At 61.7% G+C, this 17,235-nt stretch overlaps 7 protein-coding genes across 7 annotated transcripts; 4 read left to right on the top strand and 3 right to left on the bottom strand.

Annotated features, from left to right (window-relative positions):
- Positions 1-51: 51 nt before the first annotated feature.
- COLE_00787 (uncharacterized protein) lies at positions 52-1,385 on the top strand (the record flags this gene model as incomplete). The annotated part of the gene is made up of 5 exons (XM_018424740.1): positions 52-128; positions 162-232; positions 297-492; positions 615-879; positions 918-1,385. 5 exons carry the CDS (start codon positions 52-54, stop codon positions 1,383-1,385), a joined length of 1,077 nt encoding a protein of 358 aa, XP_018281937.1.
- A 1,377-nt stretch (positions 1,386-2,762) lies between these two features.
- COLE_00786 (uncharacterized protein) lies at positions 2,763-4,401 on the bottom strand (the record flags this gene model as incomplete). Its single annotated transcript, XM_018420667.2, has 9 exons — positions 2,763-3,170; positions 3,206-3,296; positions 3,328-3,512; positions 3,548-3,698; positions 3,732-3,883; positions 3,915-4,039; positions 4,071-4,197; positions 4,229-4,333; positions 4,366-4,401. The coding sequence occupies 9 exons, from the start codon at positions 4,399-4,401 to the stop codon at positions 2,763-2,765; spliced, it is 1,380 nt and encodes a 459-aa protein (XP_018281939.1).
- A 155-nt stretch (positions 4,402-4,556) lies between these two features.
- Positions 4,557-6,357, bottom strand: COLE_00785 (uncharacterized protein; the record flags this gene model as incomplete). The annotated part of the gene is made up of 6 exons (XM_018422018.2): positions 4,557-4,752; positions 4,789-4,902; positions 4,933-5,287; positions 5,319-5,421; positions 5,453-6,013; positions 6,046-6,357. The coding sequence occupies 6 exons, from the start codon at positions 6,355-6,357 to the stop codon at positions 4,557-4,559; spliced, it is 1,641 nt and encodes a 546-aa protein (XP_018281940.1).
- A 1,231-nt stretch (positions 6,358-7,588) lies between these two features.
- Positions 7,589-7,903, top strand: COLE_00784 (uncharacterized protein; the record flags this gene model as incomplete). Its single annotated transcript, XM_018419477.2, has 1 exon — positions 7,589-7,903. The coding sequence occupies one exon, from the start codon at positions 7,589-7,591 to the stop codon at positions 7,901-7,903; it is 315 nt and encodes a 104-aa protein (XP_018281941.1).
- A 132-nt stretch (positions 7,904-8,035) lies between these two features.
- On the bottom strand, positions 8,036-8,362 carry COLE_00783 (uncharacterized protein; the record flags this gene model as incomplete). Its single annotated transcript, XM_018422019.2, has 1 exon — positions 8,036-8,362. One exon carries the CDS (start codon positions 8,360-8,362, stop codon positions 8,036-8,038), a length of 327 nt encoding a protein of 108 aa, XP_018281942.1.
- Positions 8,363-9,559: 1,197 nt separating this feature from the next.
- COLE_00782 (uncharacterized protein) lies at positions 9,560-12,012 on the top strand (the record flags this gene model as incomplete). Its single annotated transcript, XM_018420186.1, has 7 exons — positions 9,560-9,633; positions 9,671-9,771; positions 9,818-9,902; positions 9,954-10,389; positions 10,440-10,511; positions 10,560-10,651; positions 10,707-12,012. The coding sequence occupies 7 exons, from the start codon at positions 9,560-9,562 to the stop codon at positions 12,010-12,012; spliced, it is 2,166 nt and encodes a 721-aa protein (XP_018281943.1).
- Positions 12,013-12,347: 335 nt separating this feature from the next.
- COLE_00781 (uncharacterized protein) lies at positions 12,348-14,319 on the top strand (the record flags this gene model as incomplete). The annotated part of the gene is made up of 5 exons (XM_018426348.2): positions 12,348-12,422; positions 12,546-12,848; positions 12,929-13,141; positions 13,179-13,344; positions 13,379-14,319. The coding sequence occupies 5 exons, from the start codon at positions 12,348-12,350 to the stop codon at positions 14,317-14,319; spliced, it is 1,698 nt and encodes a 565-aa protein (XP_018281944.1).
- Positions 14,320-17,235: the final 2,916 nt, after the last annotated feature.

The following is a 17,235-nucleotide window of genomic DNA, read 5'->3' as shown; positions in this document are numbered from 1 at the left end:
CTCTCCCTCGCCCGCCCCCGCCCCCACATCAGGACTATTAGGACCATCACCATGTCCTCGCTCCCGTTCACCAAGCTCGCGGCCGAGGCCGAGCTCGCCATCCTCTCCGTCCTCCGCGGCTGTTCTCTGTGCGCTCTCTCTCGATGCGATGCTGACGCCAGCACGAAAAACGTGCAGGACACACTCGTGTCCAAGGACACCGTGATTAAGAAGGACAAGTCACCCGTCACTGGTGCGTAGGCGGTGGCATCGCTGCGCCAGGAGAAGGTGGTGGAGGAGGTGGGCACTGACGGCAGTCGCCGATCTCTCGGCACAAGCGCTCATCAGCCTGCATCTCCTCGCGCACTTCCCCAAGGACGAAATCATCGGCGAGGAGGACACGGGCGAGCTGCGCGCCAACGCGCCGCTGCGCGAGAAGGTCGTGGACCTCGTCAACGCCGGGTTCGGGCGCGAGGAGGGGTGGGGGAAGGGCAAGACGTTCTCTGAGGATGAGTGAGTGGGCGGTGGTGGGCGTGTGGGCAGGCGTGAGCGGGATGGAGGAGAAGAGGGAGGGGTACAGGATGATGGACGCAGAGGACGGCCCGGAAAGTGAGGAGAGAGCACGCTGACACCAGGATCCTCACCGCCATCGACGCCGGCTCGGCGACGGGCGGCGCATCTGGCCGGTTCTGGACTATCGACCCTGTCGACGGCACCTCCGGCTTCATCCGTCACCAGCAGTTCGCCGTGTGCCTCGCTCTGATTGTCGACGGCGCCGTCGAGCTCGGCGTCATCGGATGCCCCAACCTCGGCCCTGAGCCCGCCGCGATCGGCGAGGAGGTTGTGCCCAACGGAAAGGGCGTGTTGATGGTCGCCGTGCGCGGCGAGGGCTCGTGGTCTGTGAGTCGCCACGACACTCTGGACACAGCTAACTCCAGCGCCCCCTTGACAGCGCAAACTACACCAAGCTCACCCTTCCCCCAAGCCCGCCCGCCTCGAACCCCCTCACATTCCTCGAGTCGGTCGAGGCCGGACACTCGGCGCATGGGATCCAGCAGCGCATCGGCGCGCTCCTTGGCGTGCAGCGGCCATCGCTGCGCATGGACTCGCAGGCAAAGTACGCGTGCCTCGCGCGCGGCGAGGGCGGTGTTTACCTCCGCATCCCCACGAAGTACAGCGGCGGCAAGGACTACCAGGAGAAGATCTGGGACCACGCGTCGGGAGCCCTGCTCATCGCGGAGTCGGGCGGCGTGTGCTCGGACATGTGGGGCAAGCCACTGGACTTCTCGGTCGGCCGCACGCTCAAGGGCAACGAGGGTATTGTCGCGGCGGGCAAGGACATGCACACTCGCGCGGTGGAGGCTGTGAAGCAGGCGGTTGAGGAGGCCCAGAAGAGCAAAATCTAGAGGGTATAGATGCATGATATGAAGTTGTGAGATGGGGCATGTGATGATGATGAAAGCTCAGCTAGGGTTGAATGGCACAAGGCCATGTTCGTTCACGCCGAAAGCGAAGCGCGCGCCAGAAGGTGTCCCAACTGCGCCTGCACCGCCGGGTACGCGTACGAGGGCATGATACGTCCGCACGTCAGGTCTGCGGCGCTCGCGCAGCGCCTCGGCCAGGGTACACTCCGCTGGCAGTTGCAGGCCGCGCGAGGGACCGAGCAGCGTGATGTGGACATTGAGTGGCCATGGCTTACCCTCTTGATGAACGGGCGAGGGATATGGCGCCGGGAGGTGGGGCTTGAACAGCCCGCCGTGCGCTGCGGGACGCAATCCCTGGACTGTGACGACGACCACGGCGCCGAGCAGAGATCGCAGCGCCGTGAGCTGGTCCCAGACGTCGCGCATGCAGGCTTCCTCGGCCGTACGTGTTGCGCCAGGCTGGGGTTTGGAGGGCTTGTGAGTTTCCTCAGCCCAGCGTTCGGGCCAGAAGCCATCGCCCAGCCCGTCGACCACGACCAAGGCCGGCACGTCGCCCTTTAGTGAGAGAAGACGATGGAGCGCGATCGCCCAGCTCGCTGCGCGGGGACGAGGTCGGATGACGATGAGGCGGGCCAGCGACTCCTGCACAGCATCGTCGATGAGGTACCGGATTGAGGCGGGGGTGATACCGGCCGCAACGCAACAGCGCTCAATGTGGGCGCGCAGTGAGTCAGCCAGGCGGAGGGGTGGGTGGGATGGAGGCGCGAGGAAGGCGGCGGACGAGCCGCGGCCGCCGATAGGAATCGCCCCGTCGCGAGAGGTATCATCATCCACGGGGGCGTATGATGAGGTTTGGGTGGGGGAGGCCGTGCCCCGAGCATTTGGCAAATCGAGAGATGGCGGTAGAAGGGATGTCATGAGTAGAAACGTCGCGAGTGTCGTCTTGCCGCTCCCGCTGGCGCCAGTGAGCTCCACCAAATCCCCGCGCTGCAAAGACGAGCCGCCGACGTGTGGGCGAGCCGAGAGGAGTAGAGCGTCCAGCTCAGGCAAGAAAGTTGGGCCGGGGGGTGTGGCTTGGTTAGTCGTGTCGCGTAATTGGCTCACTGGTGTACGCGACACCCATAACGAGCTCGGCAGCGGTGCTGGTGCCAATCTCGGCAAGGAGGTCGGCTGTGCTCATCGTGACATCAGTGCGAAGATGGGAGAATGGAAGATGGATGGAGTAAGAGATGGCAGAATGAGCAGAGGCAAGATGCGGAAAGGAAGGCAGTCGCATCAATAATCCGTCGCAGGCGGTTGACGTCATCTGCGCTACACGCTTGAACGCGTCGTGATGTCGATGCATAAATCGCAATGTTGCTACAAAAGTGCCCCTTTCACCACGTCGTCTCCCTTCTTCCCTCGTGTCCGCACCAGACCCATCAACCGCGCCTCCTCCACGAAGCGGATGAAGCGGGCGTGTGCGCGCGCGTCTTCATCTTCGTTCAGTTCCAGCTTTTCCTCCTCATCTTCCTCTTCTCGCCTCCTCTTCGCCCTCTTGCTGGGCGTTGTGGGATCCGGCATTTCCTCCGCTCGCTTCTGCGAGAGAATCATCATGCGGAACCCTTCGAGCCAGTCCCACAGGTTCACGGTCTTGCCAGCAGATTCCCAGAGCGAGTGCAGCATTGCCGTCTCTTTGAGCGCGTCGTGGTCCTCTGATGGCGGGAGGAAGGCGTCCTGGTTGCTGAGAGCTTGTAGGAGAGCTAGCCGTGGAGCAGGGTTCTGTGTCTGTTGTCAGCTCTGTGCGCGGTAGACCAGCTCACATAGGAGAGATCTGGCGAGACGCCCAATGTGAGGAGCTCGTCGGCCTCCTCCGACGCCAGTGCTTCTCGCAGTGTTTGCAAAGCCGCCGGTCTGAAGTCAGCTCGTCCTCAAGGCAGCTTACTGATTCTCCTCGCTTGCATCTGACAGCGCCGCCAGCACAGAGTTTCGGCTGTGGCGCAGCACAAGCCACCGGAGTGACTTGAGGGTCGCCGCCGCGCCACCGCCAAGCCGGTCATCCTCGGCGCGCAGCTCGACTGCCAGCTCCTCGGAGATAGTGATGGGGGCAGCTGAGCGATCGCGTGCAGTCTAGTGTCAGTCGTGCCCTATATAGCGAGACGCACCTGCAAAACAGCACCGACAGCCCCACGGGGCCGCCTCGTGCTCCTCAAAACGGAGATATCAATCTCGCTGGGGTCGAGGGGCGTCCACCCCGCCAAGAATGTGGAGACGCTCGGCACGCCAAAGAGAAGGCGGATAGGTATGCTATGCAACCTGCAGTCAGCTTCCTCCTTCATCTCAGCTCACCCGACGATGTACACGAGCTCAGCCAGCACGGTGGTCGGGACAAGTTGTGCCTGCTCGACATGAACCAGCAGAGCTGGGCGTTCGCGCAGCTTCCCCCACCACCTTTCGACCTCGTCGAGCGGCGTGCGGCCCGCCTTCTTCGCGTCCAGCGCCTGGCGTCAGCTGCGTCGATCAAAAGCTCACCGCCTCGCCGAGGAATCCAACCGCGAGGGCACGCGTCGCGGTCCCGACGTCTGCGAGATCGCGCCCGCTGAGCGACGTTGCGCGCGTGAGATCCGGGAGCTGGCGCGGGATCTCGGGCGAGACGCCTGCCATCAGCCTAACCAGAAGGAGACTCACCTTGCATCAGCGCGACGGGCACGCGCCGGATCTTGAACGTCGGGCTGAGCACCGAAGGGGCATCACACCGCTCTAGCCACTCGCGGATGACGTCGAGCTGCTCCTCGGCGCGGTCTTCTTCGTAGTCCTGTGGTCAGGACTGTCGCGGAGCAGCGTACTTTGTGCGCCCGGGCGTAGGCCGCGTTAACGTTGTGGTACACTGCATCGAGAGGGCGGCTTGGGCCTGCGTCGCCGGCGCCCTTGAATGGAATCACGAAGACGCCCTGCGGTCAGAGGTGGAAGAGGGAGAGCTTACCTTGTTGAGCGAGTGGAAGTCTTCCTCGTCGTCCATGGTGATGTGGAGGAAGAGCTAGAGGGGATTGTTGACAAAGTGAGTTGATGCAACTTCTGAATCCCTGAAAGTGGAGGTCGACCACCTAGTGCACTCCTCTCCTCTACTCCACCTTTATGACTGTGAACAGCTCAGAACGGAGAAATGCATACAATCTACGCGCCCTCAAATGCGCTCTCCTTCGCCTCACATGCGATGCTCTCCTTCGTCTCCGATGCTAAGCTCTCCGTGGCCTCAGACGCCAATTTCGCCTTTGCTCGCTCGGCGTCCAACGCCGCTTTCCGCGCGAGCCCCTGCGCCTTCTGCATCGCGGTGAACTCCTCCCTGCTCATCCCCCCGTACTTCGTGTTTCTGGAGTTAGTTTGCAACTTCGCGCTTCGCTCTCACAATCTGTGAACCTTGGACTTGAGATGCATGCTCCAGTCCACTTCACGGACAGAGAACGGCTTGCCGGGCGCAGAGCAGTCCTCGCATATCCGCCTCGCGTTCAGAACTTGGCGGCTGGGGTCAGCTGCTCCGCGTCGCACTCACTCCGCTGTATCCGCTACGCGCGCCGGCTCCGCCGCGAGGATCTTCAGCAGCTCCGCGGCCTCCGGATGTCCCACCGTGGCAGGATCCGGCAAGGCCTCACCCCGCAAGAAACGTGCCATAATGTCCTGCGCCAGCGGTTCGCCCTGCGCGCCACCAGGTACGACGTAGATGTGCACGTCGCCGCCCCGCGAGCGCGCCTCATGGACGGCGGGGAGGAGCTGCTTCTTGATCCACTTGATCTGGCTCTTGGCGTACCGGTGCGTACTGATTTTCATGAGGTCAAGCATGCGCCTGAACTCGGGGTTCTCGAACGGTCGTTCTTGAGGAAGCGGCAGCCCCGCAAACTCCTTATATCCTGCCGTCAGCTTGGCCACACCAGGCCTCACCAATGGCCTGGAAGATGCCTTCGAACATGTCTGTCGCTTCCTCGCTCCCATACACGCGCCGCGCGATCTGTCGCAACTCCGCGATCTCGTCCAACAACCCGCTCTACTGTCAGCCACGCCCCCAACACACCTACTTCAACCATCTTATCCACGCGGGCGTCGAGCCGGTCCTTGAGATTCGCGAGTGGCTCGTACACCCAAAATATGAGGGTGCGGAAGCGTGCGCTCCGCCCACTCCCAGACTCCGCGGCCTCAACCTCCCCGCCCCCGCGCTCCCACCAGCGCTCGATGGAGCGGCGCACCTTCCGCCCATCGCGCCAATGCCAGCGCACAGAGTCGTTCGGGTCCACAGCCTCGAGCACGCGCCACAAGCTCAGCAGCTGGTGGTCTGTCTCGGCGACGGGGCGGGAGGTGAGGCGCTGAGAGCCGGAGGCCTCGGCCTCCCCTTCTGGCGGGTACACGGCGTCGTTGCGCCAGAAGGTCTCCAGAAGACGGAGGAGATCTGGGTCCATGTCCTCCGGCACGGGCGGCATGGCGCGCGGCGGCGTCCACCGGATCGCGAGGGCGTCGTTCTTCCGCTCTTCCTCCCGCTGGCGGTCGAGAACCAGCTCATCGGGCGGAAAGAGGAAGTGCTGGATGAAGTAGTGTGTGCCACCGCATATGACGGGGAGCGTGGACTCTGGCGTGTGTTCAAGCTGCCGTCAGTCGGGGATACGGTGGAGCTCACCTCACGGTCCGCGGCGTTGCACCACTTCCCGACCTCCCAGCTCCCGTCTTCGCCGGGCTGCACAACATCCAAGCCCCAGTGTTCTACACCGCCCTGCTCTTCCACGGTAACCTTGTTCGTGATTACGTCCATGCCCTTGTACAGCTGCATCGAGTCGGCGGAGAGGACCTTGCCCTTGCTCGGGAGAGGGCGGGTGGAGGAGGCAGAGAGCGAGGGGAGAGCATTGCACAGCGACACAGCGAGGTTCGACTTGCCCACGCCTGTGGTGCCCACGACCGCGATGACGGGCCGCTGAGGTACTGCTGTTGTCATTGCGATACGGCGGAGCGCTCGGAGCATGCGCCAGGCGAGGATGGATTTGTTGTTGATGCGTTGCGGAGGATGGAGACTTGGCCACCCAATTGCGCTGGAAATTGCTGATCTGATTTCGGCCACGAACGCAATCAGCCTCCGCTCCAACTCTGTAATCAGCTTCCGCTCGTGATATGCCATGCCGCCACTTCCACATGATCTGGAGTGGATCGCATGCAGAAGACATCCAGTACGATTGGACAAGCACGTCTGCCGCGCGATCTGCGCTCGGGACCGCTGCTAGATGCTCCTCTCTCTGCTCATGCTGCTCAGCGTCTGGCAAAACGCGGCGACTCGTCAGTGACGCCAGACTGCGGAGACTGGAAAGCTCGGCCAAGTGTGCGTACTGTGGAGCCGCAGAGAACCATCCTCGGACCTGATGCTGAATCATGGAGGATGATGGATCATGATGGAATAAATGATGGAACGATGGGATCGATGGAGGAAGGCGACGTCTCACCTGTACTTCTATTTGCGCCCTATGACGACTGGGCGCCCCAGACTGCAGATCATTTTTAGACTGCGCCGCAGAATCACACGATCACACGAGCCATTCCTTATTATCTGCGATCTGCCAGGAACCGCTTGACGCTTTGCATCAGCGTCCAGCGTACTGGCCGGAGCGAGCTGGGCAAAGTTATGCTCACGTTGTGCCCGCCGCGCTCTACTCCCACTGGCCGCGGTCCTTAGCCTGGGGGTTAGTTGTCACCTGGTACCAGAATAGATGAGCGTGGGACATGAAGCCATCGCGGGGCTGGTTACCTGGTAAGCGGGCGTGAAGAGCGTGATGGTGGTAGCCAGGATGGGCGGCCTACGCAGTCTTTGAGCCGGCATGCTAGCCACGATTCCCACTGATCCCACCGCCCCCACCGAATGCACCGAAGCTGCTCACTGCACGATGCTGCATGCTGGAGCGCGGAGCGAGCCCGGTGCGCAGCGGTCCGGCAATCCATTCCGTAGGGTGGTCTAGGGTATAGCCGTATAGCCAAGAGTCTGGACTCTTGTCACCTCGACGCTCGACAGCAGAGGTTGTTCTCATGAGACGGCCAGGACATGCAGGACATGCGGAGACATGCATGCAGGATGAGTGCAATGGTGACGAGGACACAGGCGCCAGGCTCGAGGCACGGCCTGAAACGAGTAGTTCGTTGTTGGGTCGGTTCGTCGAGCAAACTAGCTGTCGCTGCCGTCCATGCCGTTCCAGTCGGGCATGACAGACAGGGCAACCTTGTTTCGGTTAGCCACATTGAGCAGTCACGACGCGCCCGACCGCGCCCTCACAACCTTAGTAGAGTACGCGTCGCGTGTGCAGTACATGTGGTGGGGTGTTGGCAGATTCTTTAAACTCAATCATTTCCCGTGTGGCACTCTTGGCGTCCTCGCCTGTTTCATGGGTCTCATTGCTCAACAGGCCGGTCGCGCCGGTCGGACGTGGACATGGGTTGGCTTGGCGGGCGCGTCACCTCTGATTTGCAGGTGCATGTCGCACATGGCGCGTGCCGTGTAATCTGAGACACTGGGATAGGTGCTGCCAATGAGGAGAACAGCGGTTACTGACCACATGTACTGCTGTGCAATACTACAGTTCAACACGCATATGGACGCAACCCCACAAGATCATAAGAGAAAGAGGTGATCGTCAAAATTGGATGATGTGAGCGACAGTCGCGCTGACACACCAATCGGAGAGATGAAGGGAGACAACGAAGGGACGGGGATCAGGGCGATCATCGAATGCCTGAAGACTGCCTCCAGCTGTGTGCAGAGTTGTGCTGATGAGGGCGGCGTACGCAGGTACGCAAAAAGCCAAGAGATCAAGGAGCAATGAGAAGGCGAGGACGATATCTGGACAGTAGGTGTGATGGAAGAGGCTAATAGGAGATACAGGAGAGTTGAAGGATATGGAAGAGAGCGGGATTGAATATAGGATTGACTTGATCAACCTGTGGGTGTATGTCAGGGGCATCTTGCTGCTGGCTGGCTGGCCGCTGGAGAATGACACGCGCGTTGTGGGAGGACATGATGGAATGCCGCAGCTGACGCGCCTGCTTGGCTGCTATGCTAGCCTGGTCTCTATTCCCCCTTGTTGAGACCCCTGGATTAGTTGGAAGAGTGCACAGCCCGTTGTAATCACCTGAGACGCCTGTGACTTGGGACATGGGACAGAGGGGACAGATGGGACAGGGCGCCCTGCATTCACAAGGGGGCGTGAGACACACTGCACACACACACTCTCTCTCTCCCCTTCTCTCCTTCCCCCCCCATCGACAGTCACCACTCACCCACTACGAGTACAGGACGACCCACAACCCACGACCCACTCCGGTCACTCCTCTCCCCCCTCCTCCTCCACCCCGCGGCCACTCTCCTCGACTACTGGCCCACTCCTCCGATCCTCCGTCCGCTGCCTCCCCCTCCCTCCAGCCGTCGCCCCAGCCATCACATAGCTATCACACGCCATCCTTTTCCACCTCGTCAACAACTCCCTTACATCCCCTCCTCCCAACTCTCGCTTTCCCCTCTTCCACCCCCTCCCCCCCTCCCCTTCCCAAGCGGTCAATTGTCCCATTATCAACTTTCTCTCTCATTGCATTCGCCCGAGACATCCTAATTCATACCCCGACGCCCGCATCGCTCTCCCCTTCGGCCTCCTCCTCACATCCGCCTCATTCGTCCGTTTGCCCTTGCTCGTCGCCTAAACACGTTCCTTTTGCAACTGTCGCACCACGCACGCCCGCACTCTTGCGCCCCTCGCCTCCTCCGTTTACTGCAGGCAGGTCGTCCACGTCGCCCAGTGCGATCATCAAGACTCCTGTGCGCGCGCACCCTCCCCTTCCTTCCTTTTGACGACGCTCGCCTCTGCCATTCGTCATTCGTCATTCCTCTCCTCTGTGCTCTCTCTCACTCTTTCTCTCTCTCTCTCCCCCTTCCCCTCCCCTCGGGGTCTCGCTCTCCCACACCCACCCGCCCGCCCGCCCGAGGTCGTTGAGAGGTCAGTGCGGTCACCCTCATACGTTGCAGCCAAGACACACACTCCAGCTCACAACCCTGCCCGACGACGATCACCGGCAACTCATCTCAACTTGTTCGCTTCCGGAGTTCGTCTCCTCTTGACTCGTCGTCACCCTCCGTCTAATCTTCCCTCCGAACACTCTGCACGGCAATGGGAGACAACACTCGCTACGGCAACCCCGCCGAGTTCGAGATCGACCTACATTCCATTTATGCGGCGTACCTGTGAGTTGCCAAGTATCGCGATGCGCTGACAATTTAGAGGGGACTTTGACTCGCAGAACATTGACTGGTGGGACGCATCATGGGGAGGCTACTTTCGGTCGTTCAACGACTTTCTCGGGTTCGGATGGGAGGCGATGGGTGCGTATGACGCTTGCGCCCAGGCAAGGAAGGCAGCTGATCACAGTCGTCGTCGACAGCGCCACCGGAAGGGCGCACATCGCAGCGCGGAGAGAGCAGATTGCGCTGTTCGCCCGTATGATCAAAACGCGGTAAGTTGCGCATCTGTTAGAGGGACACCGAGATGTACTGACATCCCCAAGCTTTGGAGAAACGCTTGACAAGGACCCCCCGTCGATCATGCCGCTCGACCCAGCACCCGCCCGGTCCCGCACGTTGCATCGTATCATCAACATCACCGACTTGCAAGGCTACAAGAAGTTGTCAGGCTCGTTGGCTCCGGCAGAACTCTCACACTTGCGAGCACGCGTGCGCATTGGCGAGCCAGGGGTTGTGACTGCGCTCTTCAACGCCGGCGCAGAGGACGATGACTCGGCTGCGGCCGCCGGTGTACGCACCAACGGTCAGGGCTACACCTGGGCCTGCATTAAGACGACCTGGTGGGAGAAGGGTGGGCCACCGCAGGGCTTCGTGCCAGGCCATGGACGTACAGTCATGGCACGGCCTGGACAAGGTGGCAAGGGCCTCATGCTCGAGGTCGGCTTGGCTGCTCTCCGATGCGCCAACCTCCGTGCGGTCGTGAGTGTGGGCTTACGCGGATATCTGGGCCACTGCTGACGTCGCGAAAGGATGTCTGGCCACCTGTGCCAGACAAGAATTACCGCAAAGCGCACTATGTCATGGAGGAATGGGTTGACAAGGTGAGTTGCAGCTTCATCTGTCCCTCGCGCTTCTCGCTAACACCCCAGCGAACGAACACGGCGCCTCCCAACTTTCCGCGGGCGTATGGCTTCGGGCGCAGCCAGTTCACCTCGGAGAAGAGTGTCGAGCGCATCGTTGAGTGAGTACTGGGCGCTGTCGATGATCCCGCAACGGCTGTTCTAATCGTACCACAGGGCTTCACTGGGCGCCCTCGCATCACATGATACTGACGGCGGGGCCAACACCCTCATCCTGCTGTCGATCGGAGAACCGCAGCCAATCCCACTGCCGCACGCCACGACCTTCCCTCCGAACGTGCTGCAGCTCGATGTGCTGCAACTCGAGTTCGCCCTGCTGCAGCAGGCGCAGCGTATGGGTGTGCCGGGCGTCGGGGAGCGCAACCACCCGTTCGTGTCGCTGCGCCAGCTTCTCCATCACTTGCAGATTCCAGTTGCGCCCCACGCGCCACTGGGAAATGCTGGTAACGAGGCGTTCTACACAGTGTTGGCGTTCCAGAAGCTCCTCATGCGCGACACCCGCCTCCCGGACCAGCTGTTCCAGCAGGCTGCCTTTGCGCCTGGATATCCCCAGGGTGACTACTTCATGCACCCGGGTATGCCGGGCCCGATGGGAGCGCCGATGGGAGCGCCGATGGGCGGGCCGATGATGGGACCTCAGTACACCGGAGCGCCCTACTCGCCGTACAGTGGCCTGCCGATGCCACCACCCATCCGCGCAGATGGGGGTGCTCGCCGAGGCTCATCCTCGTCATTGAATCGCATGTCTTTACCGGCACTCGACTTTGAACCGCCGTCCTTTCCTGCCCCCCTCTCGCGCCAGGCCACCGGCGAGTCGGGCTACGGCGGGAGCAAGAGGCCACAGACCATCGCCATCAACTCGCCCGTTGGGGGAGTAACCACGCCGCAGGACGGCGGCAGGGATGAGGCCACTCCCCGTGCTAATGGCGGACGATCCTCCACGATGCCACGCTCTCAAACCGTGTATTGGGACGACGCGGAATACTCGGCCAACGATGGGCGCGGTCGCCAGCGTGTGCCTGGCCATGGCGAGCGGCGGGGCGGCTCAGCGCATCCACCGCCTAGCAGCTTGAGGCACTCTCAGATGCTCCCAACTCCGACAGGTATGAGCAGCAACTCACGAAGCGTGTCTTTCCACGAGGATCGCCGGCCTGCGACGGTGCATAGCGGTGGCTCCAGCAGCGGCTCGTTCGCGAACTCGCGCTCGAATAGCGGCACTGCCATAGGTCCCAGCGGCCTCTCCAACATCCACAGCAACTCGGGACCGAGCTCTGCTTCTGCTTCGGCCTCGGCCTCGTCCGGCCCGTCCGCATCAGATGCAAGCCTGTCCAAGCAGCGCGATGAGAACAACCCCGACATGATCAAGAACAGCAGAGACAAGGAGGCCAAAATGCGCAAGACGAAGAGCACCCACAGCGTCAAGCAGATATCCTCTGCTCTCCAGAAGTTCTGGGTCGACTAAGCGCTCGATGCGCTAGTGCTAGGACACTGCATATTCCCGGTTCCCATAGCTCGAGCTCGTGCATGAGTACTTGTGCGATTCCCCTGCACGATTAGTTTCCCTCTCATAGTCATGACCACCACACCCTATCTGACGTCCGATCATGCATTCATCGCACATGTGCAGCCCAGCGATCCAGCGATTTGAAGACTGGAGATTCAATCGTTAGCCTCACGCTCTCAATTTGGTTCCGACCGGTTCGTCACCGGTTGACTCACCCTGACAAAGTCATAATCACCTCAGCTGCTTCGACACTGGAGTTGCAGTTCTCCTCATCACACTTGAGCGTCTCCACCATGCCACCCCGCCGCGGTCGCCCTGTCGACGGCGCTGTTCGTGGTCCAACCTCGGCTCTAACCTCTTTCCTTGCTGTGAGCCTGCCTCCTTTCCCCTTCCCCACTCGCTCGCGCACCTCCACCCATGCTCGTCTCGTCTCTCAATGCCATCTCCCCACCTTCCTCTTCCATCCTTTGGTAGGCTGATGCTGACCCCAGGGCCTCGGCGTCGAAGCTCCTAACACAAACATCTACGCGCGGCGCGAGGAGCCTACCGATGAAGCGCCTCCACCGCCGCCTCCCGAAGACGAGGAGGTGGCCCGTCCGGGGAAGCGCCGCCGCGCCATCTCCGTAGACAGTGACGACCTCGACGACGCCCCTGGTGGTGACGATGACTCTGATGAGTTTACGCCCGCCGCTAGCGGGAGCGTGACGCCTGCCTCCGTTGGTGCCGCGCCCTCTATCCTCAAGGCTATCGGGGAGATGATGGAGTGCGGGGAGTGTGGGAGGCGGTTCCCGGTGGTGAGTGCAAGGAGGTGGGACGTGATGGAGAGTGCGCACTCTACAACTCCCACCTTTATCGTGTCCCCCGCTCACCTCAGACTCAGTACACCAAGGAACATCCTCGCAAGCCTCGAACTTGGCTCTGCACACCTTGCTGCCGACCCCTGGGCATCGATCCATACGCTAAGGCTAAGAAGCCCCGTGGAAAGGCAGCTGCAGCCCCAGCAAAGGCGAAGAAGGACGCGCGTAATAAGATTGTCCACTACGAGGTGACAAAAGGCGTTCCTGTGCTCTCTCAGATTTGCATCGAGGTACGTTGGCTTCGTGATTTCAGTTTCTGACCTCCAGATCATCGGCCGGTTCATTGAAGATGTTGAGGCGCTAGGCGAGATTGGGGCGGATAGAATGGACCATGTTTGCAAGGTCATCTCCAAAAGCCGCCGGCTCACGCCCGAGACGGCGAAGCTGTTCTTCTCAGCCGACCGCACTGAGCTGACGATGTACGACGTCACGAGTGAGTCAAGACCCCTTAATCAAGCTGACAACAGACCTTGATCACAATGCGTTTGTCACCCTTGGCCTCCTCTGTCCCAACCTCGAGAGCCTCAACCTGCAGTACTGCGGCCAGATGATGACGGATACTCTCGTGCACTGGGCGAAGCAGCTGCGCAAACTGAAGCACTTGGAGTTGTTTGGCCCCTTCCTTGTGCGCAAAGAAGGCTGGATCGAATTCTTCAAAGCGCGAGGCAAGGAGCTAGAATCGCTTAGCATTACTCAGTCGCCCCGCATTGATCTCGAGACAATAGAGGTGCTTGTCAAGCACTGCCCGAATCTGCGTGTGCTCAAACTCGCTGAGATAGGGCAGATGGACTCCGACTTCCTTGCGCCTCTTGCCAAGTTGAACAAGCTCGAATCATTGGCTATATCCTCACCGGGCACGGCGATCAGCGACGACGCGGTGGAAACACTCCTCACGGCGGTGGGGAAGAACCTCTCTTCTCTGGATCTGGGCCACAACACTGAGCTGAGCGACGAGATCCTCACCTCGATCGCTGGCTGCCCGAAACTCACCAGCCTCGCCCTCGCGGGCGTGGACCTTAGCGACGCCGGAGTCGGTCGGTACTTCCAAACCCTCAAGTCCAAGAAGCGTCCGGGCCTGGTGCACATTGACCTGGAGAAGGGTCACGACCTGGCACACGAAGCGTTGACCGCGCTGATCGCGCACTCTGGCAGCACTGTGTGCTGGCTCAGCCTCAAGGGATGGCGCAACGTGCCCGCCGACGACGTGGCTCTCCTCGCCGGATGCCCAAACCTGTCGTACCTCGACCTTGGGTGGTGCCGCCACATCACGGACTTTACGCTCAAAGACATTCTCGAGGGGTGTCCGGCGCTCAAGCACGTCCGTGTGTGGGGGTGCAACAATCTCACGGACCGCGTGCCGCGCAGGCGCGGCGTCAAGGTTGTCGGTATTGAGACGCATGCGATCTGAGCTCTGTGCGGATGGGCGTTAGCTTGTAGCGAGTGTGCATATATGTAAGCATGTACATTTATCTGTGATGGTAGGTGAGGCTCTTGCGGTAATTTTGCCACGGTCACTGAACGTACTAGGATTTCAGCAGAAGAAGCCGACGACAATGCTGGAAAGGTTGTGTCAGTTGCACGAATCGCTCTATGTGGCACTGCCACGACGCCCGCCTCTTCCTGCAGACGATACGCTCGCAATCACACTGGCATCACATATACAAGATCTAGAAATACAACGCGAACTTTGTTGAGCCCAGCTTTTCCTGATTTCTTTCCCTTTCTTCGCAGATCATCTATCCCCGACGCACAGAAGTGTGTCTAGACCCGACGCGCTCGGCGCGCGGCCGCGTGGGGCTGGGCGGCTCGTCCCTGTCGAACACGTTCTTGATCGAGCTCACGCGCCCGCCCTCCTGCAGGCGGTTTATGTCGTGCTCGAGGGTTACGCGCCGGTGCTTGCGCGAGTTGCTGAACTGGCTCGGGTGCATGGGCAGCGGCGACGGCGAGCCGGGCATGTACTGGTACGCGGACGGCGCGGTGGGCATGGCGAGGTTGCGCGCGGCGAAGCTCGAGCTTATGTGCCCGCGCGAGCGGGCGGACGCGTAGGCCGCCGGCGCGGGCGAGAGGTTCTCCTTCGACGGCGAGGGGACCGAGGACATGGAGAGGGACGCGCGGAGGTGGCCGCGCGAGTCGCGCTCGCGCTCACGCTCCCCGCACGTGCAGTTCTCGAGGTCGGCCGAGAGCAGGCGCACCGCCTCGTTCTGCTTGTCGAGCTCGAGCGCCCAGAAGCTGATCTTGGCACGCTGCTCTTCGATGACCGCCTTCTGCGCCTCCACGACCTTGTCGAGGCGCGAGAGCTCCACGGCCGCGGGGGACGACGCCCAGCCGCCGTTGACTGGGTGCATGCCGGCGCCCCGAAGCGCCGCCGAGCCGGCCGACGAGAGGAGGCTGGGAACCGAGCCTGAGGCGGAAAGCGAGGTGAAGCCACGTTTTGTGGGCGAGGAGTTGCCGTTGGCGTGCGCAGAGGCAGTGAGGAGCTCGTCGGCGAGGCGTTCACAGCGTGCCTTCATGGCATCGTACTCGCTGCGCGCAAGCGTGAGCTCTTTGTCGAGGGCGTCGGAGCGCTTCTCCTGAGCGAGCTTGGCCTTGATGGTGGCGATCTCGGCGGTAGCTTCCGACAGGCTTTGCTTTGCGGCTGCGAGGTCGGCGTTGGCCTTGGCCGCGGAGGCTTCCGCGGTCTTCTTCCCTGCCTTGACTGTGGCGAGGTCGGCTTTGAGCCCCTCCATGGCCTTGGACCGCTGGGCCTCGGCCGCCACCAGACTCTCCTTCATCCTAGCCGCCGCTGCTTTGTGCTCCCCAGGCTTGCGGGTCGCGTCCTCGGCCGAAGAACGAGCCTTGGCTACCTCCTCGGCAAGGTCAGAGTGCTTGAGCGTGCTGTCGGCGGTGAATGAGGCCAGGCGAATCTCTGCTGCCGCGACGGCGCGCTTGTGTGCTTCAGCCTCGGACATGAGGCGTTCACGTTCGGTGCGGTTCTCGGACTCGTTGGAAGCGGAGGAAGCGCGCGCGACGTCCAGATGACCTCTGACCTCGCCGAGATCTTTGTCCATTTTGTCGAGCTTGCCCTGTAATTCAGAGCTGTGGGTGGTGGCAGTCGTCAGCTGCGCCTTGATGTCGTCGCGTTCGGTCTTCGAGGCCGTAAGCTCCGCTGACAATGCCTCTCGCTCCTTCTTGGATGTGGCGAGCTCGGCCTCGAGCGCGGCGATACGCTCGTCACTCGCCTTGCGGGCCTCCCGCTCCACTGCCAGAGCTGCTTTGGTCTCCTCGACCTCCTTGACCAACGCCTCGCCGCGAGTTGTGGCTGAAGCATGAGCCTCAGCAAGCTTGGCCCGCTCCGCCTTCTCCGTTTCCAGGAGAGCGCGGTGCTCCTCCAGGTCAGTGCGGATAGAGGCGGCGATGTCCGCGCCGGCGCGCAGAGAGTCGATCTCGGCGGTCGCTGTGGCGAGCGACGCGGTCTTGTCCTCAAGTTCGGCATTAGTGATGCCGAGCTGGGCCTCGAACTCAGTGCGCGCCTTGGAAGTCGATGCAAGGTCCTCCATGAGCGACTTGGACGTGGCGGCCGCCTCCTCGAGAGCAGAGGACTTGCTGCTGAGCTCATCCATGGTGGTTGCAAGCTCGGCCTGGGTCTTGGCCAGAGCCTCGCGCTTCTCCTCAAGTTGCGCAGTGAGTGACTGCGAAGCAGTGGTAGCCTCTTTCAGAGCGGAGCTCTTGGTGGCCAGCTCAGCCTGAGTGGCTTCCAACGCAGCCTCCACTTCGGTGTGCGCAGCGGTCTTTGCCTCCAACTGCACCAGAATGTCCGCGAGCTCCTTGGCCCGCTCATTGTTCAGCGCCGTAGCCGCCTCAAGCTTGGTCTTAATGTCGTCGTGCGCCTTCGTGGCATCGTCCAAAACCTGTGCCTTGGAGTCCAGCTTGGTCTGCAGCGCCGCGAGTGTGGCAGAAACCTCGTCGTGTGCAGCAGTCTTGGCTTCCAGAGCGGCCTTGACCTCGTCACGCGCCCGGATAGTTTCCTCGAGGCGCGTGTTGAGATCGGCCGCGGCCATGTCATGAGCCGCCTTCGCCGCCTCCAGGGCGGCTTTGGCCTCATCCCGCTCCGCCAGAGCAGCCGCGAGCTCCGCGCCGCGCGCCTCTAGCGCCGCCTTGCTCTCCTCGAGGCCGCAAGAGATCTCGTCTGCGGACGCGATCTTGCTCTCCAATCGACCTTGAACGTCCGCAAGCTGACGCGCCAGAGTCTCGTGCTCGTCGCACTTCGCCTCCAGCTGTGCCGTGAGGGCGCCAAGTTGGACCTCGAGGTCCTGGCCTGCCTGGCGGTGCTCCTCGCCTTCCGCAG

The sequence above is a fragment of the Cutaneotrichosporon oleaginosum genome, assembly GCF_008065305.1.
Source record: "Cutaneotrichosporon oleaginosum strain ATCC 20508 chromosome Unknown ATCC20508_contig01, whole genome shotgun sequence".
NCBI classification, from domain to species: domain Eukaryota; kingdom Fungi; phylum Basidiomycota; class Tremellomycetes; order Trichosporonales; family Trichosporonaceae; genus Cutaneotrichosporon; species Cutaneotrichosporon oleaginosum.
This window is presented reverse-complemented; position numbering and strand designations above follow the sequence as displayed.